Source organism: Lutjanus erythropterus, chromosome 3 (genome assembly GCF_056507025.1).
Source record: "Lutjanus erythropterus isolate fLutEry1 chromosome 3, fLutEry1.hap2, whole genome shotgun sequence".
In the NCBI taxonomy this organism is placed as follows: Eukaryota; Metazoa; Chordata; class Actinopteri; order Lutjaniformes; family Lutjanidae; genus Lutjanus; species Lutjanus erythropterus.
This window is the reverse complement of record NC_139319.1, coordinates 7,965,528-7,990,993: the sequence shown is the minus strand read 5'-3', so window position 1 is coordinate 7,990,993 and position 25,466 is coordinate 7,965,528. Positions and strand designations below refer to the sequence as shown.

The 25,466-nt window shown below is 39.3% G+C and overlaps 1 protein-coding gene and 1 long non-coding RNA gene across 2 annotated transcripts; both read right to left on the bottom strand.

The window, feature by feature from the left end:
- Positions 1-6,624: 6,624 nt before the first annotated feature.
- LOC146329591 (uncharacterized) lies at positions 6,625-7,186 on the bottom strand. Its single transcript, XR_014769822.1, has 2 exons — positions 6,798-7,186; positions 6,625-6,766 (listed from the first exon to the last, which is right to left on the bottom strand). It is a non-coding gene; the product is annotated as an uncharacterized LOC146329591 (long non-coding RNA).
- Positions 7,187-7,613: 427 nt separating this feature from the next.
- Positions 7,614-19,153, bottom strand: lpar2b (lysophosphatidic acid receptor 2b). The gene is made up of 4 exons (XM_084714861.1): positions 18,857-19,153; positions 17,264-17,758; positions 14,391-14,650; positions 7,614-10,087 (listed from the first exon to the last, which is right to left on the bottom strand). Exons 1-4 carry the CDS (start codon positions 19,110-19,112, stop codon positions 9,995-9,997), a joined length of 1,104 nt encoding a protein of 367 aa, XP_084570987.1. The 5' UTR covers positions 19,113-19,153; the 3' UTR covers positions 7,614-9,994.
- Positions 19,154-25,466: the final 6,313 nt, after the last annotated feature.

The following is a 25,466-nucleotide window of genomic DNA, read 5'->3' as shown; positions in this document are numbered from 1 at the left end:
CGTCATTCATTTGTATTTCTCTGTCATAGGCTTCAAGTCTGGCTCGAGCTGCTTCCACATCCCTTTCAGCCTGCAAACGCTCCAGCGCTGATTTTTCAATTTCCAGTTGCTTCTTGTGTTGCTCCTCTAGAGCTTTAATCCTTTCCTTTTGCTTCCTTTCTTCTTGTACTATCTTGTATTCTGCCTCTTTTGCAGCCAACTCTGCCGCTGCATCGGCTCGTTTTGATGCGATGTATGAAGAGAGGGTGACACTTGACTGCACAGCAGTGGAACCATAAATGGATGGTGCATAATCATGATCTAGTAACTCACGCAGACGACATTTTTCATGTTCTGCGTCAAATTCTCCATCAACACTTGAGAGTCTTTCATATATGATTTTGATAATGTCATGAGTTACTGCTTCACATGCATCAATTTTTCGCCTTAAATCAGCTGTTGGTGCTACATGAGCTCTTATTTCAATGTAGAGTTTCATGATGTCATCTCTTCCTTTCTCTAAAATGTCTACAAGAGATGACAGGTGTGCGTCACTTATATCTGACTTTAGTTTTTGTCTTGCATCGCGCACTTGGATTTTCCATTGTTCATATAATCTGATAAGTGCCTTTTCTTTTTTACTTACTTCTTCCTTTTGATAAGCAAGCATTTTTTCTGTTGGTGTTTTGGTACGTTCAGAGCGGCGAGGTTCATCCATAGTGCTCTGGACTTTGCACTGTAAGTCAGCCAACATTTTTTCTTTGCATTTGATTGTGTCCTTTATTTCTTGCCGTGTATTTTCACTTGCATTTTGGAGCAAGCCTTTATAATCCTTAATTTCCTTTAGCAAACAAGCAATTTGTTCATTAATGTCCTCTGGGTTCACAGAAGAGGCCGTTGCTCCCTCCATTTTGAGTGTAGCTTTCCCTTTTCCTTTACCGTTTCAGTTTCCTGACCAGCTTCTGCCACCTGCTGTCCGTTGTGAGTATGCACCTTGAGACCGTTGAACCATGTTGTGTAGCATGGCGGCGGGGGATGGTCAAGCTCTTACTGTAGCGTACCAGTCGAAATGAGTTGTAGCCAGGACTGATGGTCTAGTGTCTTTTAATAATAATTGTCTTCATAGACCAACGTAAGAGCTGAACAGAAGTTAAGCACAAGACAAAAGCACATTAGCTTGCTTAACAGATAATACAATACTCTTTTAAAAATATGAAGTAATGAATTCATAACTTAAACACAAATAAAAGTACTAAGCTTACCTTGTTGCCACTCTCGACTGGAGCTAATCTCCTTTTAACAGCTTACTCTCGTTTCAAGTTTAAAACCTTTTCCTTCCATGCTTGTTTGTCTGTCACTATTTACCGTCTTTTTTACTGTCGTAATGCTACGCGCCTTCAGCGACCCTTCAAAATAAAACTTCCCCTTTCACCGGAAGTGGCAACATGAGTACAACAATACACTTCAAAATAAGATTCCAACTATTTTAACTATGATGAAATTAGGTCATTTACAGTATGTATGTATGTATGTATGTATGCATGCATGGTCATATGTATGCATGTATGGTCATATGTATGCATGTATGGTCATATGTATGCATGTATGTATGTATGTATGTATGTGTGTATGTATGTATGGTCATATGAATGTATGCATGGTCATATGTATGTATGTATGTATGTATGTATGTATGGTCATATGTATGCATGTATGGTCATATGTATGCATGTATGGTCATATGTATGCATGTATGGTCATAAGTATGTATGTATGTATGTATGTATGTATGTATGTATGTATGTATGTATGCATGGTCATATGTATGCATGTATGGTCATATGCATGTATGTATGTATGTATGTATGGTCATATGTATGTATGTTTGTATGCATGGTCATATGTTTGGCCATATGTATGAATGTATGCTCACATGTATATACGTATGTATGTATGTATGTATGCTCATATGTATGTATGCTCATATGTATGTATGTATGTATGCTCATATGTATGTATGTATGTATGTATGCTCATATGTATGTATGTATGTATGTATGCTCATATGTATGTATGTATGTATGCTCATATGTATGTATGTATGTATGTATGTATGTATGTATGTATGTATGTATGTATGTATGTATGCATGTATGGTCATATGTATGTATGTATGTATGTATGTATGTATGATCATATGTATGTATGTGTATGTATGTATGTATGTATGTATGTATGTATGTATGTATGTATGTATGGTCATATCCCTCTATGGTACACATTATGATGCCAGTGAGGGAAATGTGTTTTTATGTCTCAAAATAGACTAAATAAACATAATCTGAAGAAATTTTATTTTTATTTTCATATTTATTTTTGGAAGTTTTTGGGGTTCATTGCCTGTAGGCAACATTGTACCATAATGGTGCGTAAGTGAAAAAGAACGTTCCTTTTCCAATTTGAACATTGTTCATTTCATAAACATATGCAAAAATATTCAATAACATCAAGAAGTCACGATTCATTTTAAATTTTAAATTAAAAAGAATTATTAAAAGAATTTACATATATGTATGTATGTATGTATGTATGTATGTATGTATGTATGTATGTATGGTCATATATATGTATGTATGTATGTATGTATGTATGTATGTATGGTCATATGTATGTATGCATAGTCATATGTATGTATGTATGGTCATATGTATGTATGTATGCTCATATGTATGTATGTATGTATGTATGTATGTATGTATGTATGTATGTATGTATGTATGGTCTTATGTATGTATGTATGTATGTATGTATGTGTGTATGTATGCATGGTCATATGTATGTATGTATGTATGCACGTATGCTCACATGTATGTATGTATGTATGTATGTATGTATGTATGTATGTATGTATGTATGTATGTATGTATGCATGGTCATATGTATGACCATATGTATGTATGTATGAATGTATGCATGGTCATATGTATGTATGGTCATATGTATGCATGTATGGTCATAAGTATGTATGTATGCATGTATGTATGTATGTATGTATGTATGTATGTATGTATGTACGTATGTATGTATGGTCATATGAATGTATGCATGGTCATATGTATGTATGGTCATATGTATGCATGTATGGTCATAAGTATGTATGTATGCATGTATGTATGTATGTATGTATGTATGTATGTATGTATGTATGTATGTATGTATGTATGGTCATATGTATGTATGTTTGTATGCATGGTCATATGTTTGGCCATATGTATGAATGTATGCTCATATGTATGTATGCTCATATGTATGTACGTATGTATGTATGTATGCTCATATGTATGTATGCTCATATGTATGTATGTATGTATGTATGCTCATATGTATGTATGGTCATCTGTATGTATGTATGTATGCTCATATGTACGTATGTATGTTCATATGTATGTATGTATGTATGTATGGTCATATCCCTCTATGGTACACATTATGATGCCAGTGAGGGAAATGTGTTTTTATGTCTCAAAATAGACTAAATAAACAAAATCTGAAGAAATTTTATTTTTATTTTTATTTTTGGGAGTTTTTGGGGTTCGTTGCCTGTAGGCAACATTGTACCATAATGGTGCATAAGTGAAAAAGAACGTTCCTTTTCCAATTTGAACATTGTTTATTTCATAAACATATGCAAAAATATTCAATAACATCAAGAAGTCACAATTCATTTTAAATTTTAAATTAAAAAGAATTTTAAAAAGAATTTAAAAAGTTTCTTGGCTAAATGTTGCCTGTAGGCAACATTGTACCATTTAGGAACAACCCATTGAAATAAATGTGTAAAGTATAAAACTTTAAACTACTTAAATCAACAAAGATAACCATTACCATAACCATTTGAAAAACAAAAACAACAAATTCCAGTGTTTGATCATCACTGCTTCATTTCAGTGCATGTTTTCTGTCAGTCCCCTGTGTCTTTCCTGACATGTGTTGCCATCACTTGTGGTGTTGCTGCTCAGTGCTTATGGAACTCCATGAAGCAGTTTTTTTCAGGAGTGAAGCACAGGCAGGTGACACATTTTGTGCACTGTGATTTCACTATACCCTTACATCCAGGGTATCTGCATCTGCCCTTTTTCTCCACCCAAATAGGCCAGTGGTCAGTGTTGTGTTTGCTATAGTGATTCCATAATGGTTCACTGTTGCAGGCAATATTGCAACTTTCCATGATGGCACGTTGTTGCCTCAGGGCATCAGCTGCATTTTAACAAGTATCCACTATTAAATTAGTAAATAAGTTGCATGAAACTATCAAAACTTAAAGTTTACTCACCTATTAGTGTGAAGACATTTTTTTCCAGGTGGAAAAGGGACAAAAAATAACTTTTTGAGAGTCTTTTTTTTTGCAGCAAGATAGCAGAGCTGTCTCCTTAGAAAAAGCCCGCCAAGAAGGGTTTCAAAATCGCTTCCTGGAGGTCATGTGACAACTTAAAGCATTGTTAATGGTTCCCTATGGTTTTACCTCTTTTTTAAAGTATCACATCATTTAAAGGGATGCATTGTGGAGATGTGACAGGGCAAAAATGGGTTTGTTGCCTGAGGGCAACATGGTACCATAGAGGGTTAGAGTCAAACAGTTTGGTGTGTCTGAAACAGTAGGAACAGAAACAGTCACATGTCCCTGAGAATGTCACTGAACCAGTTTGTTCTCACACTCTCATGAGGACAAAAAGTCTCTCCTGGTTCCATCAGAGTTGGTGAAGGTGTGGACAGTGGTGCTATCTTAAATCTCACATGGTGATGAAAAAGGTAAGAGCAGGTTTCTTACTTTTACTTTTCAGCTCAGGAGGACGGAGGACAAACACGAGCAGCACGACCTTCTGTCTGACTGACAGCGAGGGAGACATCTGGTGTGTATGTCCATATGTGTGTGTTTAAAATTTGTGTGTTTGTGATGTGTTAACAGGACTGAATTTAGACTTTAGCTCTTAACTCAGACTGAAGGACTGAGGTTTAATGCTAAATTAAAGGTGCAGTTTGTAGTTTCGACAGAGATAATTGTTTATATTTGCAGACCTTGCTACTATAATTGATACTTGATACAAACAGAAGCTGAGAAGACTTTTTAGTGTCTCAGCAAACTTTTTTCCCTAAACATAGTTTATTGTAAGATATTTTCATTTACCATAGAATTCTTTTCAACACTGACTTGAAAACGCATCCCCTAAAACAGTGGAATTTGAATCAGGTTTGTTGGAGCAGGGAAACATCTAAAATATGCAGGGCAGGGGTCCCTGAGGACCAGGGTTGGGCACCACTGCCCTAAAACAAGATACTGCACCTTTAAATAAGAACTTTGGAATTTACAACCCAACTTTTATTCTATTTCTTTTCTCTCTTGTTTAATCTTTTATTTAATTAGAGAGGTTTCAATAACTTTTACCTTCCCGATATCAGAAATTTGCATATCAGCTGATACAAAGTACAGATCCAATACCAGTACATAAAAAAATAAAGAAAAATTATGCTTGTATAAATGTTTTTTTCAATGTAAAAAAGTAACCAGTAACTTTAAGTGTAAAGTAAATGTAGTGGAGTAAAGTACAATATTTACCTCTAGAATCCAGTTAGTGGAGTAGAAGTCTAAACTTTCATAAAACAGTATTGTACTGACAAACAAATTTGTACTAAAGTATAGTATTTAGTATAGTATAGTACTATATATAAAACACCACTGGCATTTAAATAATTTACTTTGAAAAAACATAAGTCTGAACTTATGTGGCTTGTTATTTACAGTTTTGTTTTTTCTGTAGTTTATTTTAGACCTTCGATACAAATCTGAACCTGGGAACAAAAAATAATAATTGAAAATCTAGTTTTTAAAAGTTGAAACTGACTATATGTGTAAAAATGGTTGCTTCAAACCACATAAATGATTAAAAAGATTCAAATCCTCAAGGTGGTGACTTGCTTTTGTACTAAAAACTAAACTGGCCTCTAGAATAATCTTTGTACCAAAGTTGCTCACTTGTTTCCTCCTCCTGCAGGTCAACCGGTCATGGGTGGCTCCTCCTCTAAAAGAACCTTTTTCTGGCAAAAGAAGAAGAAGTCGCCCGTGCAAAAAGCCTGGAGTCAGCTGAGGGGGGCGCTACCTGTTAAGAAACGCAGGAAGAAGAGTATCCTGTCTCTGAATAAACTGAAGCTGGACAACCTGAAGAGGGAGAAGCATTCCCAGAAGAGATTCTCACTGTCAGCAGACAAGAAAGAGCCTACGACGCTGAAGAGACTCTCTCTGGGTAACATAAGGAAGGGCTCGATTCAGACTGCTTCACCGGGAAGGAAGGAGGACATAGGAGGAGGAGGAGGAGGGCTGGGGAGAGTAGGAGAGCAGATAAAGAGAAAACTCTCTCAAGAACCAAAGAGAGGGCTCGGCTCTAAGAGGTTTTCTCTTCCTCTGTGAACCTGAAGGACACAAAAGGGAGAAAAATTGACTGAAAAAAAACGGAGCAGAAGTGTCTGAAAAGACTCAATGAGATCATGAGATGCATTCATCCAGCAGGATCCAAAGAAGACAAACAATTTAGAGAGAAAGAACCTTGAATTTGGCAGGAAGACAGAAGAAAATAAGTCAGCAGTGATACATGCATTTAAAGTTTTTATTGACTGAGGCTGGAATGGCTGAAAATGACACAGGCAAAACTAAACACAGCGTTACACAGCGGCTCTTTCCTTTTTACTCGATATGCAATATATTTACTGTAAAGCTTCATATCACTCATCTAACCTGTGTCCTGTTAGCTGAGTCCTGCTTAAACCACAAACATTTCTAGATATTATCCTGATGAAAAAAAAGCTTGATTTCCCTTTATGGTGTTTTTTTTTTCATTTGCCTCGATGGCAAATCTGCCTAAGTGCACTAAATATATAATATAATATCTACAATTACAATGTGATCATAAATAAAGCTTTATATCACAAACAATTTACTGTACAAATGAATATTGTGTCATTCCTGCACAAAGACAATTTACACGATGCAAACACCACAGTGTTAGCAGCATACAGTGACCAAAGAAAAGGCAAATAAAAAAATCACGAGGAACGAACAGCTTGTAGCTCACCGTCTAGAACTGCAAAAATACGGAAGCAGAGAACCACAGTTCTTCCAATTACTTTTTAAAATGCCATCAGGTTGCTTATGTTGCTAATATAACTTATTTTCTTGTAATAACAGGTTAATTTATCTTGTTATAGAGAAAACAAAAGTCTGATTCCTCGAAATAACAAGATAAATAAACCTGTTATCACAAGATGACAAGCTTTGCCGGTTCAGACTTCACTGGGAAGGAAAAGAAGAATGTAGGAGGGCTGGGAAAAAGTGGGAGATCACAAGTTATTGATTTTGTGAAAAATAAAGCTTGATTTCTCACAATAACAGGTTAATTTATCTTGTTATCTCGAGAAAACAAAAGGCAGATTTCTCCAAATATCAAGATAAATGAGCTCTATTATTTCTATTATTTTTCGGTATTTAAAAAAATAATAAAAAGTCCTGTCATTCTCGGCTTCAGTTCAAAACGACCATTTATGATGAGCTTTAACCACAGCAGAGGTTCCCAACTGACACTGCATTATGGCACAAACAGGATTTCATTAACTTCGATATTTATAAAACAAGGAAAATCCTGAAAAAAAAAGTTTCATGACATGCTCATCAGGAGATTTGCACATCTTCCACTTTGTGAAGAGTAAAAATGATCTTGTGTGACGTGACACTCTTAAAATATTGGGGTAAAAACTATAAAAATACCTAAAATTTCGTAACAATCAGACCAGAATCATAAACCAAAACAACGATTCTGATTTGTGGAGAAAAAAAAATTGAGAGGTACAAGAAAACAGAGTAATAAATTATAACTAAGGCTTTAACAGTGTTACAAAATTATTTAATATGATTAAGAATAACAAATGAGTTGCCAGATTGGTGTTTATTCTCTTTCAGCATCATTTGCTGTCTTTTCAGTTAACTCTTTAATTCATCCAAACAGTTACAAGAGTCAATAAAGTTTATAACTTGCCAGTAAACCATCAAGTTTGCAGTGACACAATCATGTAGTAAACTCCTGACTCCTCCTCCTTCAGTGCAATAATCTATCAGGTCTTCGGTTTAATAATTAAGATCCAAAGGTGCCCTGACTCAGGGAAACCAGGAGGCCAAGACAATGGCTGAAAGAAGAGCCAGGAAGGGTTTTGGTCTGGATGCTCTGCAGCTTTTTTAAGTTAAACAAACATCCAATATGAGTGGTGTTCCTAGGTGAATTTAAGACCTTGTTAAAATGTACAGCAAGCTGCACATTTTTTCACAACCTGGCAACCCAAATGTTGCTGTTAATAACCTGAGACTGAGAAATAAAACACTGGTAAATTGCTTATTAACCACTAACAAAGCCATTAGCTATAACTTATAACCGTTTATACAAAGTCCAGTACAGAGTGGTACTGGTTTCCTCCATGAGCTTCAGTGACCTTCGACTGCAACTCCTCTCTTTGAGTGTAAAATGAAACCGGGTCACATCCGACTTCCAGTAATTCCATAAACACTCGGTAGGAACACGGAGCTAAAACTACTGCAGTCTAATCCAACAATGCTGCAATAAATCAGACTTTCATAAAGGCTGTAACGTCAGTTGTTGTTGAAACTGGTGGTTCTGGTATGTCGTCCATCCCATCTTCATCAATGAGGGTAACTGAAATAAGAGTAACACTTCTCTGTAGAACGCAGTAGAGTTCAACAGCATCACAAACTGCATCCTCCAAAATGATTTAACAGTTGAATCAGCAGTTTCAAGTCAAGCAAAACATTATAAGCTTCATGAAAGTCTGATTTACTGCAGGACTGTTGTACAGACCACGTCAGACTTAGCTAGGTGTTCCTAATAAACCACAGGAACCTGGTCTCTTCAGTCTTTGTACAAACAACATGACTTTCAAATTGCGTGCAGCGCATATGTCAAAGTCCAACTTTGTGTGCAGGCGATATGCCAACACAATCATAAATATGTGGTTAAGGTTGACCAGTAGTCGCCATTTGGTGAGGTTTAGGCACCAAAACTACTAAAATATCATCCTTTGGGTTAAAATAAGCGCGCTATTAAGTCATCTGATGCAAGTATCATTACACTAAAACTTTAAATTAATGTTGACTTTCTCATGGGACCTGAGCCCCGGCCTCAGTGAAAGTCCTGTGTTTATTTGACCCATCCGTCCACCCCACATCCTCCGTCTGCAGACTCTCTCACTGTTTATACTACGTCACCTGACATTTTTTTTTAATGGGATGCGTGCAAAATGGGACTTTGGCCTCCGCACTGCACTTAACTTCAAAGTCTAAAGCCGTGTTATTTGCACACGAGCTGAAGAAAAAACGGCCGAATTAACTCACACACTCATTAATCCATCATGAGGAGATCACTAAAGCCATTTGTGGCAGAAACTACTATTAATATAACTCCATGGCATTCAATGTGAGACATTTTCAGTCATTTCTTCCATGCACTGCCAAAATGTTCCAGTTGTTCAGCGGCCATTAGCACTGCTTCTTCTACCACCATCCGTTTCATTTATGTCCCAGCAGGAAATGAGCTCTCCAGTGTCCCCTCATGTTGTTTAAACGGCCCAGTAATGGAGGGTTCGTCTCCTTATGTCTGCTGAAAGTCGAAGATGGAGCGCAAATGATCCACTTGGTTTCCGTTTTAACGTGAAGATGCGTCTACCATCACATTGGCCATCTGGGATAATTAGTTTTAGCTTCAGACACAAACCGAATAGCCATTATTTGCTGGCAGCAGAGGCGAAAATCAAGTTTTTTTTAGAAGAATAAACATTTTTTGACCCTGTCACAACAGTCCGCTGGCTGAGGATAAACAGGTCTTAAGGCTTGTTTATGCGAGCATACACAGATCGGTCCGTACGTCTCGACTGTGTTGAAAGTTTATGGTTGATTGGGTTGATTCTACTTTTCTGTAGAGATGGGCGTGTCTTCTGAGTCTTCGTGGATCGCGGGTTTCCCGTTGCTCCTCTCCAGCGGCTCGGCAGTATGAGAGTTCTACAGACAGAGGTGGAGAGACAGATCAGAGGATGAGGAGAGAGTTGAAATGAGGTAAAAGAATCAGGAGAGAGGGGGGGAAAAAAAGAAAGGAAGGAAAGGGGGTTAGGTGAAAAAGAAAGTAAGACACGAAGTGAAAAAGACAGAAGAGAAAACGGGTTAGTCGTGTCTGAACTAGCAAAAAGAACGAAACGAGCCCAGAGAAGCAGATGTGAAAAACATGTTTATCCCTGAGACGGAGTTTCCACACAGTTTGACATGATTCCAACTGTAAATTTCACAGGTAATCATGACAAAAAGAAGCAAATCACGTTGAAAGCAGATAAAGCGGGCAGACAAACGAATCACAGATGTGGGCAGATTTATGCATTTATTCATATTAGTCGTAACATTGTTTGTACAAAAATAGACCCTAAATAATATGAAAATGTTTCTGAAAAGTCAAACAATACCAACATTAGCCTATAATAATATGAAACACTTTTGATTCATTTGAAATCTGAAGACAAAGAATATAGTTTGAATATACTGTTATCCCTTTAATAGCTTCTTGTAATGGTTTTCCCTTTAAGAGTACTTATAGTTAATGATTTTCTATCACTCATAAATGTCAAATTTTCCCTTAATCACGTGACTCACTGCATATTTTACTATCAACACACGGAAAGAGCAAATGCAAATTCATCTCCACCTCCTCTCTCCTGCCTCCGTTCTAATCGTAAGGCCACTAACAAAGCAATGTGTTTAACACTTATGCACACGAGACCACACACACTTATGACTGCATTTCCTGCTAGCAGCAAGAACAGGCTGTGCACGTGTGTGTGTGTGTGTGTGTGTGTGTGTGTGTGTGTGTGTGTGTGTGTGTGTGTGTGTGCGAGAGGGAGAATGACAGAGTGCAACATCTCCAACATACACACATGCCAGAGTAACAAGTCAGAGGAAATGTGGCAAGGAGCATGACCCACTCCAACCACAAGAACACATCTGGACCGGTTTAAGACTGTACAACACGAACACACACACACGTTAGCAAACAGCACAGAGAACATGGAAATGTTCTGCATTCAAACTAAGTCAGGATTGCATAAGGACAGCAAATAAATCTGTTTATAGTACGAGGCCACTAAGGTCTTATTTTATAAGAAGTGAAGAGTTTGATTAAGGTCACGGGTTGATGTTTTGCTGAAGTTTTGCCTCATGGAAACTTTGACATCCCGGCTGCACGAACGTACACATGTATGGAATTACATTTCTGAGTGCATGATGGGACACACTGAGCACAGAGATCATTTGCACACGATCAACTTATATTCTGTAGAGAAACTGTTATCAAACAAAGACCAATAGTGACGGATAATCACACTGGAGGCTCGACTGGTGGCAAAACAGACAGAAATTACCCACACCACTTCTCTGATTGGCTGGAATTGTGGCACACTGTACAGGTCCGTCCACACCAAGAACAAAGAGGTGAATATCCACACGTTTGGCAGTATGTCTCAGGTAAATACCTTCTTTTAATGTGTAATTATTTAGCGTAACATTACAATATCTATCGTTCAACAAGTTCTATAGTTGCAGTATGGATTTTTAAACAATATATCGATAGTTATCGTTATAGTTATTGTTCTTGGTGTGGAAGGAGCTCGACACAGTCAGGGTGAGCGAGTGAGCAGGCGAACATTAAGAGCAGCAGAGACACTGAAGCACAGGGAAACTGAGAGGACAGTTGAGCAAAACTGTGTGAGAGAAGTTAATATTGTGCATCTGACATTTTCATAGACTGAAAAGGTGATCAAAAACTACATTAACACAGTTGCAGGTTTAAAGTGCTTTCTCTTGGTGCCTTTTTCTAGCGACTGTCTCTACCTTGACCACTTCTCTCCTCTCTGCTGCATATACAACTCCACTGACCACATCACAAAGCATTGCGTTATTAATCGTCGCCTGCAGCACAAATTAAAGTCACCATAAAAACAGAAGTGGCAATCAAGATTGAGCAACTGACGTAACGACACATTTTTCTGTTCAAAACTTTGCAAAGGAATCTTCAGTGAATACTGAAACTCAGAGAGCTTTCTGGTTCATTTGAGTGTGCAGCCTCCCTCTGTTCTTGATGGAACAATGTACAGGCTGTTTGCTTTTCATACATCTGATACTGTGCAGCGGTGACTGGTTGTGGAAATGACACATCTATGATGAGATTTATTGATCGGTCTAGAATGAGGGACAAGAACCGAAAGAAGCAAACACACAGATAAGAAAATTGACGAACATTCAAGGCAGTATGAGATAATAAATGTCAGGCCACAGACACAGAGCAGTGATCTATAAGCAGCTCAGACCAGCTGTCGGTGCAGATGTGCACTTCAAGCCTGTATAGGTTTGTTTGCGGTGGGTTCAGCTTGTTGAATGTAGTGGTTTTTTCACGTTTCTGTGGGAGGAAGTTCATTCTACTGTGTACTTTTTAGGCGGCACAGAATTCAACAGCGTGTGTTCGTAGAAGCATTGCTGTCAATTAGCATCAGGTGACTGCAGACTTCCTGCAACATCAACAGTTTCTCTTCTGCCAGTGAACACAGTGATGCTGCAGCACCACAGAATTAATAGTTTCAGGTTTTATATTCGGCAGTGTTACTTTTTTCAATGCACAAAAAGCACCTAAAGAGCAGAAACGTTTGTTGACTGTTGATGACTTTACAGTTTTGTTACCCATCACTACGGCACACTGACTAATTTCTTCAGAATAATAAATCACCACATTGGCATCTAATGACTAATCTGTTTTGTTGAGGGTGACATCAGTGGATTTCCTTGCAAGAGATCATGGTAATAATTATCAGATGTGATCTTTTATGATATGCAAGGCTCATCATTTTAGTGTGAAGTATGTATTTTTAATTGAATTACACGACACTGCTCATCCAAAACTTGTTTCGAAACGCCGAACACTGCAACTTACAATAACTGAAGTGCTCCACTGGGTATAAAAACCTCAAAATTTAGCAAAAGAAAAACAAGGAGAAAATGGCAACGAGCCTCTGGTTATGCACTCTCTTTAAACAGGCAATGACTTCTTTTTCTGGCCCCTTGGGGGCAACAGAAACACGTTGTGAACAAAACACTGGCATATCCTTTAAGGTTGATATGTTGAACTTGTTGCAAACCATTGCTTATTTAAACATTCAACAGTTATGGAGTAACATCATTCATTTGGGGTCATGTTTATGTGCACCTGATGAACTGAAGTCCATTATTCACTCTCTTTTAGCTCTGTTTTTGGTCTCCACCAACTCCTGAGGGACATATCTGATTATTTAGCTGCTAAATGCAGTACCTATTCATTAACTGTGTCAGTCTGCCGTTTTGGAGCTGGGCAGGCAGTGTACAGGGTAGTGATGTGCATGTATGTATAAATTATCCACCTGTCACCCAGTCAAATTTTCTCCAATCTAGAGACTTGGAACTGCACCTCGACCGGTCCCTGTAGGCTATGTTATCTTTTTAATGATGTCAAGCAGGGTGAGCTTTCCAGGTGATTCCTTTATTGTGTGTTGTTCTGACGCATGAGCATTTTCTTTAACGTTTTACTTTGCCGTGTATAGAAGCTGCTTTCACTTTAATTTCCATGCACGCAGTAACGTCGCTGCAGGACAGAGGTAACAATCAAAGATACACTGCTATGCCTTGTGCGTAAATGCACACACAGCGTCTCTCTTACTGGTAAGAACCTGTTTCCCCACCCTTAACACATCCGCTGTAAATCAGAATTTCAAATCTTATGACCCGGCCTGTCTTGCAGGTTAACTGCAGTGCCAGTGGTTGTAACTGTGACCTGTTTGTTTTTTAGAGCTTTTTCCATTGAAAGCAGCTGCCTGCTGCAGCCGAAAACGTCAGTGTGCGAGTGGTGAGTGTGAACCAAAACAGTAGCTAAGGGCCAGACAACCAAACAAAGAACTGAAACGCAGTATGAAACTTGCTGCAGATGTTTATCACTACAAGCAACAAGTTTCACACGGTTTTCATAATTTCTTTAGATAAGTTGTTTCATAAAAATATCAATTTTAGCCCCTTTATCCAAGTTTAAAAAGAAAAATTGTGATTTTGTTGAAATTTTCTTCAAATCTGATCTGCATCTGGATGTTTTTACTTTATTCTTGTTGTCACGTTTATCACTTCACATCTGTGCTCATACTGTACGTCTCAGTGTGGTTTCAGAGGTTTATGTACAGAGTCCTTAATGCGAGTGGTTGTTTTGTTTGTGATTGCTGTCGTCGGCTCCGTTGCTCTCAGACAGTACCTCGTGCTCCAGGGTGTTAAAGTGAACTCCGGAGCTGCTGTTGTTGCTGCTGTTCCGCCGGCACAGGCAGCACAGGATTTCTTTGAAGGTCCTCCTCATGTCCTTGTCCCTGAAGCAGTAGATGATGGGATTGACGAAGGAGTTGCACTCGGCCAGCACCAGGCAGTACTTCTCGTAGCGCAGCACCTGGCACTTGTCACAGCCCAAACCGTCGAGCAGCAGCACCACCAGGCCGGGCGTCCAGCAGATCACAAAACAGCCTGTCAGGGGCGGATCGGGAGGGCGGAAGGGGAAGGGAGAGGGAGATCAAGGGTACATAAGGTTATTAGAAGACTTGTAATAACATTGGAAATCAACAAGGAAAGTTGCAGATAAAAAAGGGAGTAACAAAGAGGAAAGAAAATGAGCAGACAGTGTTGTAAAGAATGTGAAGAAGTGGGGGTAGCTAAGGGAGAAAGGGAATGTACTGTAAATTCCTCTCTGGACAATGCACACACACACGCATACACACACACACACACGCATACACACACATAACATGCCAGCATGTGGACTGGGTTTAGTCTGTATGATCAGATTTCATTATCATAATACTCGATTAGGTGGCTCAGAAATTCGCAGAAAGTTCAGGACTAAGATACGCACACCAACAAGCTGCAGACGGAAATGTGAAAACACGTGTGGTAACACACACACTCACATGCACTGTGTGCAATGCATTCCTCAGCCTGACTGTAACTTTAACTGTCACAACTACATGCTTAACCTCAAATTTACTTCTAAAACCAAAGTCTTAACCCTCAAACTGCTATCTGAGGACATAAAGAAGAACTGTCCCCATTCTCAAGGTCATATCTCAACAAACACAGAAGTGGAAGATTACACACCACACACACATGCTCAGTGGTGTCATATGGGCAGGAGAGAGGCTGTTTTCTGTCACAGTAACTCAGCTATGCAGCTCCCTGTCAGGGCACGCTCAGGGCTTTCCTTACCCTCCTCACATGCCAGAGGTGCTGAACCCCCGCTGCCGAGCAACAGCGAGAAAGACGAGTAACATTTTCAAAACTCTGAGCAATTTAATCAAAAGTTCAAAATGTGAGAGCAGGAGCAAGGGAGGCTGGGAAACGGTGCAGAGGAGCGAGGGAGTGTGGCCAGTTCAGCAGAAAACAAGGAGGAATCGGTGGGAGAAGGAGTGAACTTGTGTGTGTGTGTGGGGGGGAAGAGTAAAGTCTGGTTTAACAAGTACAGACAAGCTGAGAGAGGAGCCTGCATGCCAGCCTGTGTGTTTAAGAGGCTGTCGGTGTTTGTCATTTTACTCTGAAGATTCAGACGAACTTTCACATCAAACCCCCCTGAATCTAACCACATCTGCACGGGAATGAAGAAGCGGATTAGGTGACCTTTTGAACTTTCGTCATGAATAAAGATGTTCTCTTCCAATTTCAAGTTTGATTATTGTTTATATAATCACAAATATTTCTTTCATACAAATACACTAGTAACAATTTGAACCTTATTTACAAAGGAGCAGAATTTTATGACCACAAACACCAAACTGCTGTTGTGTTTCCTGCCTCAGGAAGACCAAGAATCACTACCAGAGTTTACAGTAAACAAACTCCTCTTGAGATCCTGCACACTAAAACATCTCACGGACGACTGCATAGATTGAAAAATCATGACTGAATTAAACCCAAGATTTGTGCAACGATTTTACACAAATTTTACCAGATGATGGTAAAATCTAAGGACTAAAACCTTTTTGTACAATGAGGACAAGTGATCAGCAGCGTGTGTGACTCCTGGTTTCTGCAGTAACAGACAGTAAAAAGACAAAGGGGTAAAAAAAAAAATCCAGCTGAGACGCCAGTTATTTACCGTCAAAGTTAGTGAAGTAGTAAATTTCAAACACAAATAAATTAAACACAACAGTTTTCTTTGTCATTATATGCACTCTTCAACACCCTGATTTTATCCAAGTTCACTTCCCATTCCTTCTGCTCCTTCTGTTATTTTGGCATTTCATTTACCTTTTGTTCACTTGATTACTTTGTTTAAATCCATTAAGTGGTGTGTCTCTCTCTTCTGTCATGAGCCAGGATCATGACACGACTGTTTCTAAAGTCAAAAATGAATTTTAAAGCTCAATTATATAAATAAATGTGCATTTCATGGGTATGTATTGTGATATTAGTGCACATTTGATCATAGCTCCTGTTTTCTCCTTAAGTTTTAACTATTTTTTTCTGTGATGTGTTTCATGATGCCAAACCGCACCTGCATGAAAAGCAGTTTTTTTCTGAACCAGCTGTTCCCCCAGAGGATATTTTTCATTTTCTCTTTCAGAGCTACACCGGGCACTCGTGGTTTATTACAATGCTTAAGACCAAAAGGTGGAGCAAAACTGACTTGATTTTCACTGTTCTGGATCAGGATTTATGGAATTAAATTACCAAACATAAAGACTTCAATTAGGTCAGTGAGAGACTAGTTTTATTAAAGGAGAAATCTGTAATATATTTACCGTAATAAATCATAAATAAATCTTTTAGATGGAATAAATGTTTATAACAGCTAAATTGAGTAATTTGTCAATAAGAGTCTGGCAGACAGTGAGACAGGCAGTCACTTAACTCAAAGTCCAGACTGTGTATTTTTGAGCTGTAGTCTTTTGTTTTAAGGATAAACAGGCTTAGAGTTACATAATGACAGACAACTGACAGCTGATCGACTTACAGATGAGGACTTGACGCCCGTTTTCAGTGTACTATAACTTGCTATTTGGACTGCTTTACTCATTTTGCATGTGCAATTACTAAATACTGCTCCTTCAAGTTTTCGGTGTATAAATAGTGTGTGTGGGTCCTCACCCAGGATCATGGAGACCGTCTTCATCAGGTTGAACACCGTCTCTTTGTGTCTCATCTGGGAGGTGTGCTGCGACATCTGCTTGCTCTTGTGTCTCACGTAGATAAAGATCCGGGTGTAGACGGCCAACATGATGGAGAAGGTCAGCAGGTTGAGGAGGCCCCAGAACACCAGGTAGCTGCGGCTGTACAGCGGCGCCATGGTAGAGCAGTTCTCCAGGTCACACAGGCAGTGCCAGCCCATGGTGGGGACCAGGCCCATGATGATGGCCACCAGCCAGATGAACAGTATGATGATGAAAACCCGCCGCGTGCTCATCTTACTGTGCAGCTGCATGTTGAAGATGGTTTGGTGGCGCTCCACAGCCACAGCCAGGAGGTTGAGGACTGACGCTGTCAGACTGGTGTCGATCAGCCCCTGTCGCACAAACCACCGGTACTTAGACAGCTTGATGGTCCAAGGACCGGTGTGAAACATCAAGTGGAGGTAGGAGACACCTGGGAAGATGACAGCGAGGGTTTAATACCAGTGAATTACAGGATAATTCACATTATTACATACTGTGCGCTCTTGAGGGAGTACTCTGTATTTAAAGGGATAGTCTGGATTATTGCAATCAAACTTTAATTTATCAGATCTGTCCCTTAAAGGACAGTTTCCCTACACACCAAGACTGGGACAAACTCCTGAGTGTGTTTCATGTCTCTGCAGTTAATACAAGGTTAAGATGAATAAAGAAAATAAGCCTATTTTAGCAAAGCTCCCCATCAGTAGGAGAGTCCAGTGAGGGACAGATTGTTTGACTGAACTTCATTTTTATATTAATGTATGTATTTACAAGGTCAAAAGACATTTTAAATGTCCCATTCAGTTTCTATTAGCATGCACCCACAGCTGCAGAGACAGGTACAAGTTCATAACAGGATATCACAAATAGTATTTCTCTGTAATTATGCAGATCCTGACCTCTCTCTCTCTCTCTCTGCAGCCCTAAATGACATCATCTTGGGTTTTCCTTTGTACTACAGGTTAAACAATTGAGGAAATAAGTTGCATTGAATTGATAAGGATTAACAGTAGTTGCAGCCCTAACACAGAATTATCATCCAGTGCTTGTGAGCAAAACACCCAGACACCCCCCATAAGGGGTCCATCATGAAAATCGAAAAACCCACAGTGACTGGTTTCCATGTAAGCCTGCACATCAATAGCATCATGACATACGTCATTGCAGATTTACCAGCATAAAAACACCACTGTGGTATTTCCCCGCACCTTCGTTCATCAACCCTCCATAGAAGCCAAAAACTAATCACATTTGTTCCCCAGATGTGATGCTACATGATGCAATCATGTGTGATACGCTTTACATCAAATGACATCACATATCAAAGCCAAGATGGGGTGAAACTCAAAGTGCATGAAGAGAGACAGATGTACTTATGTTTGCATTACTGTGGTTAAATGCCAAATCATTAAAACAACATCCAGATGTGAACACAGTTTGGGGCAGATAAGAAAGCACTTATTAATATAATTTGTAGTATCATTAGTTAAAATGAAAAGAAGAAGCACATGAAGTAAAACAACTGTACCTGAGAAGAGGTCTGCCAAAGCCAAGTTACCCAGCAGGTAGTAGATGGGAAAGTGAAAGCGTCTGTTTTTTAAAATTGCGCCTATGACCAAAAGGTTGGAAAAGATGACGATGAAGCAGACCGTCATGCCTAGAGTGACGATGACATAGTCACGTTTGCGCCAGTGGGCGCTGATGTTCTTGCCACTCTCCTCATAGAAAAACTTTACGGATCGATTGTAGTAGCATCCCTCAGTGTCGTCGGTCAGTGTATCCATGTTGAGATATCCGGCGGGTTTATGGAATCAGAGAAGAGCAGAAGAGGACGGAGAGGAGAGCCGAAGTGAAGACGGGAAGCAGAGGGGAAGGTTCAGGGCGCCATTCAGACTCGCCCTCTCAAATGGTTTGGAGATCTGCATGCCATCAGTTGGACGGGTGAGGACTGGAGGGATCCAGTTTGAAGTGTGAGGCCTTCACTGTTCGGAGGTTTGGGACTCTGGATCCACTCGTCTTCAATCTGTGGAAAAAAATAAATATTAGTTTAAGACAACAAACAGCCAAAATGCATGACTTCTCTTACAAACATAAATGTACTGTATGCATATCACAATTTGATAGATTGTTTGAATCTTATGTGTTTAAACTGATAAAAGCGACAACATTCAATAATATCTCACTAGAGCTGCAGCCATTAGTCCATGAATCAATTAGCTGTCAACTACTAAATTAATGGCTGACTATTTTGATCGATTCAACATCAAGTCATCAAGTCAGTTTTTTTTTTTAAGGAAAAATGACCAAATTCTCTGATTTCAGCTCTCAAATGTGATTATTTTCCCGTTTCTTCACTCATCTATGACAGTAAACTAAATATCTTTGGATTGTGGGAAAAACAAGACATTTGACACATCAGTGACATTTTAAAGACTAAACAACTAATTGATTAATTGAAAAAATAACTGACATATTAATCAACAATGAAAATAATATTCCCTATATCTATCTATCAGTGGTCAGAACAGTCATACAAGTTAATTAATCCGCTCCCATTTTCATCATCTACAGTTTGCAACTTGCTTCCGACTGCCTCATATTAAACTGTTGCAACAATTAATCGATCATTAATCAATTATTAAATACAAAAGAAACAAAACAAAACATTTGAGGATGTCATCTTGGGCTTTGAGAAACACGACTGATATTTTTCACCACTTTCTGACATTTTAACATTAACAGTTAATAATCTGGAAAATAACTGACAGATTAATCGACTATGAAACTAATTGTTAGATGCAGCCCTAAATGACATCATCTTGGGTTTTCCTTGGTACTAAAGGGGTTAAACAATTGAGGAAATAAGTTGCAGATGAATTGATAAGGAATAACAGTAGTTGCAGCCCTAACACAGAATTATCATCCAGTGCTTGTGAGCAAAACACCCAGACACCTCCGAGAAGTCCCCTCCCACGTAAAAAAGTCACTTATCTTAATTGACTTTTACTGTGCAGAATAAGACAAGAAGTTTTTTTTTAACATCCACCTACTGAGTCGGGCTGAGAATCACCAGAAACTCCATGATACACTATTAAAACTAAACTTGAGTTACGATTTTAAACATTTTGCTATATGCTGAGTACTGCGATAACATATAATGCGATTAATTATGTCCCCAAAGGGAAACTTTATTAACATCATCCAGCAGTAGGGTTGGTTGCTTGGACGAATTTTTCGCCTATTAACGATGGGCTGAATCCATCGCTGGTTGGGTTTTTTTTGGCCGATTTCTGGGGCAATATTTGTCATTTTATTTTGCTAATGCAAGGGTCTGCAGAGCAGTACACACCCACTCGGTTGGACCATGAGCGCGTTAAACTGGGTGAGGAGTGAGAGGTGACCACCCTGCAAAGCCGGGCTCTTTGCACTCTTTTCATGCAGTGATTTAAGGATTGATTTTGACCAAACCAGAGGTGGTGGTTGTTGGGACAGTGGACAGACTAATGATCACCGTCTGGGTGAGTTTTTCAGGTTTCCCTGCCAAGTCTGAATGAAGTGCGCTTAACGAGGCGTCAACGAGCCAATTAAACTCGTCTTAGTTCAGTAAAAGAAGGAAACTCAGAAGGTGTGCGGTTGTATTTTAAAAAAGAAAACTGGTGTGAGGACATTTCATTTCTTGACACTTTGTGAGTTTATTTTGTTTACTGAAACATACGCAGCACATGTAACACAGGGAATCTGCCGCTTCCGCACGTCTCCCAGCTAAGACTTGAGAGGACGGGAGGAGGTGGGAGGGGGAGACAAAAATATCGTCAATCGCTGATGGATGGGCTGACGATGGTCGGCTGCAAAATTCTGACATATCACCCAACCCTATCAAACACACTGACCAACACTGTCGAGAAAAATCTACCAATGCTGCTGCCCTTGACCTCTGCTGACCACACCACGGGAAAATCTCGGCACCATCTATCTACTGGACTGAAAACGCTATTGAACCACTTTAACTCACATTTGCAATATTAACAGTTTCACCCGTATGTGCAACATGAGCATGTCCAGCAGTTAATTTTTTGCATATTCACATATTCTAGATTCTTTAGTGAGGGAGCGGTAGATACAGTTATAGTGGAAAAATAATATAGTTAAATAGTCATAAATAGTTATTAAAAACAGACAGTTTTTAATACGGGTGGTGATTTGTTTCTAAAAAAAAAAAAAAAAAAAAAAAAAAAAAGGTATCCTTATATTTATTATTCTACACAGACAATTCAGTAAATATCATGAAATATATTTTAGGTTAAATCACTGCAGCCTTAGAGAATATTTTTTTAAGTCAGTGCTGAAAAAAGATGCATCATCCGTTCCAGGATTAAACTGTGTGAATTTTGTTAACCCCACTATACTATTATGTGTCTCAAGGGCCTAAACGCATGCAGGGATCAGTGTTAAACCAACTGTGCTTAAATAAACAAATAAAGCACATGTATCCTGCCAAAGATGACTTTTACTGTTTTACTGTTACTGTTGTTTTAAATATGGAAAAGTACACTATGATTTACTGCAGAAAGCAAAAATGTGTCCCACAAAGCTGACGTGTGAAGGAATTCTGATCTCCATAAACCAGAAAATCTTGATTAGCAGCAGCAGTTATCGTCATTATCATATTACTACAGAGCTCAAAGACCAAGTATCCACACAGGCTGACAAGTCACGACAGGAACACGCAAGGCTTTATGACCGTGGCACTGTAATTAAAACCAACTAGAGCTCAGGGGAGAACTCAGCCTTCGCTTCAAGACACACAGGCGTCAAAGTGTGGCCAACAACAATGTGCTTTAATCCTCTGTTTACGGTAAACTTGTACAGGCCACATGGCGCGTTTTGAGTCAACAACACTCGGTCATACATTCTCCATTTTCCTGTGAAAGGCGGCGCAGCACGACGGCGACGACGCGCACTGTACCGTCGACTCCGAGTTCAACTCTCCCAACAATGGAAACAGCAGAGCAGCTCCCTGCAGCAGAGACACACCTCACAATTACACAATCCAGCTATGTAACTCAATCTCAATCCAAACACGCACAACACACACACAGGGAGAGAGCCTCAGTGATCCACTCTCCTACCAAGGGTGTGTGGAGAGAGATGCCAAATCGAAAACAGAAAAATGTGCAGAGAGTGAGAACTTTAGAGGCTTAAGAATGAAATGATGGATGAGACGCAACTTGGGAGAAAAGGGTTTCATCAAGGAAACAATGAAAAACAGTTGAGAAAAGTCAAAGAAAAAAAGTGTAGCGAGAGATTGTGAAAGGACCGAGATGTCAAAGCAAGAACACGCCAGGGATATAATAATAATTATAAAAGGGTTTGTGTGCGTGCAAGTGTCCGTCTGTGAGACCGCCTGAACAATACCCACAAGTTCTCGTCTCGACGAGCACAGACAGGAAGTGAGAGACTCCTTTTGTGTTGAAAGTTTTTCTCTCGCACGCCTTAGCCCCCATCGGAGACACGAGCCATCAATCAAACAGTAAGACTACAGTTGATCTTTGACCCGGGACCCTTCAAAGTCTGCGCACACAGTCGCTCTGTTTCCTACCTACATCAGGACACACCTATGAACCCTCCAGTTTCCCTTTTCAATTGTCTCTGTGTCTCCATTATTATCACTATCTGGTAAATACCAGCTGAAGAAGATAACATATAAATAACTCTGACTTTTATTAAAGTCAAAAGCCAAAAGTTGTCTTTATTTATACATCTTAAACTGTGTGTGTGTGTGTTCATGTGTGTGTGCGTGCGTGCATGTGAGAAGGGGTGCTGCATTCTGTTTGTAAAAAAGTGCTACATAAATAAAGTCTGAATGATTGATTTAAAAATGTGCCTCAATTTACACTTTTTCATTCTGCAAATCTTAAAAAAAAAAACATGTAAGATAGTATTAAACGAACAGATTCTTCTCAAAAGATGAAAGACTAAGGGAATGCCTTCAGTCCAAGAATGAGAAGACGGAGATGGCAAGAATTACAGCATTCGAAAAGATCTAATTTTAATGGTTTAGAAGACTTGATATATACATTAGAAAATGGAGCAAAGCTTTAGTATCTAAATTTATGCATGGACAGAGTATGCACTTTTCTTGTACTTCCTTGTTTGGCGATGGTCTGTTTGTTCAATCTGTTGCATATGACGACGTGCATTATGTTATATGTATTGTTCTTTGTTTAAGAAGCAATAAAAAAATGCAAAGATAATCTTACAGCCAATTTTACCAGGCGCAACTGTATCACATTAAAGCTGCACCACATCAACCAGAGCTCATCACAGCCAGTCTACACAATGTGATTCCACCTGCAGCGCCCCGGTGCGTCCCAGAAGCGGCTCTCTGCTCCGCTCTGCTTTAAATATGCGCCGAGTCTATTTTTGACAGATGCTGCGTCAATTAACACAGAGCAGATCAAATGAGCAGGAAGTCAGACACAGAAAAAGCAGGGAGAATCCAGTTAATTTTCAAAATAAAAAAACCCGCGCAGACTCATGATCATAAAGACAGAAAGAAAATAAACTAATTAACCACGTAGCCTGCTTATGCATGGTAGAAGCACAAACAGCAAGGAAAGAGGACTTAATCAACAAAATCTGAGCAAGCAAACATAATCAGACGGGCAAAACGCTCCGCTGCTGAAACGCCTCTGAAATGCTGCTGGTAGAGCTTGCAGCCATGTGGAGGACGGATCAAAACTGTGGCGCAGTTAAGGCAAACACACACCAAGTGTATGATGCCTGTCAAAACATCAGTAGTCATTGTTTTCCATGAAAGCCCCAACACTAGTGACAGGTAAGTTGACAATGCCCGTTTCCAAATGAGGAGGAGTAGGGATGTAAGAAAATATTTAAAATAATATTGTCTAACAAAGCGCTTCAAGTGATGTCACTTGAGTCAGTGGAGTTTGGAGATGAAGACTCCAACTTTGAATATAAGGGCTGACCTGAATGGTTCAAATCTTCGGAGGCTCTACTGCTGCCATGGTAGCTGGTATCCAAATCAGTATTTGAATGCTATGTTGGAGCATTTCTGCTCTACGTGCACAAACGTGGTTCCATGAGGACAGGGCTGAGACAAGCGCAGACAAGTTGACTTTTGGATGGACAATGGACCGTCTAGATTTTCACAATTTTTCATGCTTCAGCAGATGCAGCCATTGCATGTTTCACTGGCTGGTTGAAGAGTCTCAACACTTCAGATGGCACCAACCAAAACGTGCACATACAGCTCAAGTATGAAAAAGCACCAAAATCTGGCATTGAATATCTCAGTGAGTTTCTAAATCACAAACATTCTGATTTCATATTCTTGTATGGCTGCTTGTCATCAGCCAACATCTGAAAATGTTGGCTTCTTTTGCTAAATGATCAACAGTCAAAAAAAAAAGACCAAGCAGCAACAACAACAACAAAAAAAAAAAACATTTTCCTGTACATACGTGTTTAGCAACCAGTGAAGCGCTGACTGTGCAATAGTTGCATTTCAGTTTGTATGTGGTGGTTTTAATCGTCGGTTCCGGTGCACTTCGCAAAAGACACAAGGACAGCAACTATAAAGCAGCCAAGTGAATCTGTGTAACTTTGTACCAGAGGTCACAAAACAACAAAGCTCTTGCTCACAGAAGTGCAACAAACTTCCAACTGCCATACCTCTGAGCATATAAAGATTAACATGGAGGCCATTTTTATAAGCTTGAGGCGGCTCAAAAGGTGCACAGAGGCTGAAAATAAATCTCTACTACTTTTAACTGTTGGCTAGCTGCTATAAGAACATGTCCTTGGCTCATGAGGGTGTGTACATTTTGTAATTCCTGAAACAATTAATAATTCTTCTCAGACACATAAACCGGACACAGATTATGCAGCTGCAGGTTTGGGACACATGCAGCTGCAATCACAGGATGTGGAACCACCAGAAACAAATTAGCAGTGCAGAATCTCAATAGAACCCCTGCTCTGATCACACCTGTTTTCAGCTGCACACAGCTGTTTTCAGCTACAAATATTGTAATGATGCGGTTTCCAGAGAACACCAAACGAAAGTTAATGCTGCTTAAAAGAATACTTGAACAGTTGGGAAATACACTTACTTT

Coding starts and splice junctions, on each gene's coding strand:
- lpar2b (XM_084714861.1), bottom strand. CDS start 19,112: ATGGATACACTGACCGACGACACTGAGGGATGCTACTACAATCGATCC. Junction 17,759..18,856: donor TTTGGCAGACCTCTTCTCAG/GTACAGTTGTTT, acceptor TCATCTTCCCAG/GTGTCTCCTACCTCCACTTG. Junction 10,088..14,390: donor TTAACACCCTGGAGCACGAG/GTACTGTCTGAG, acceptor CTCTGTCTGTAG/AACTCTCATACTGCCGAGCC.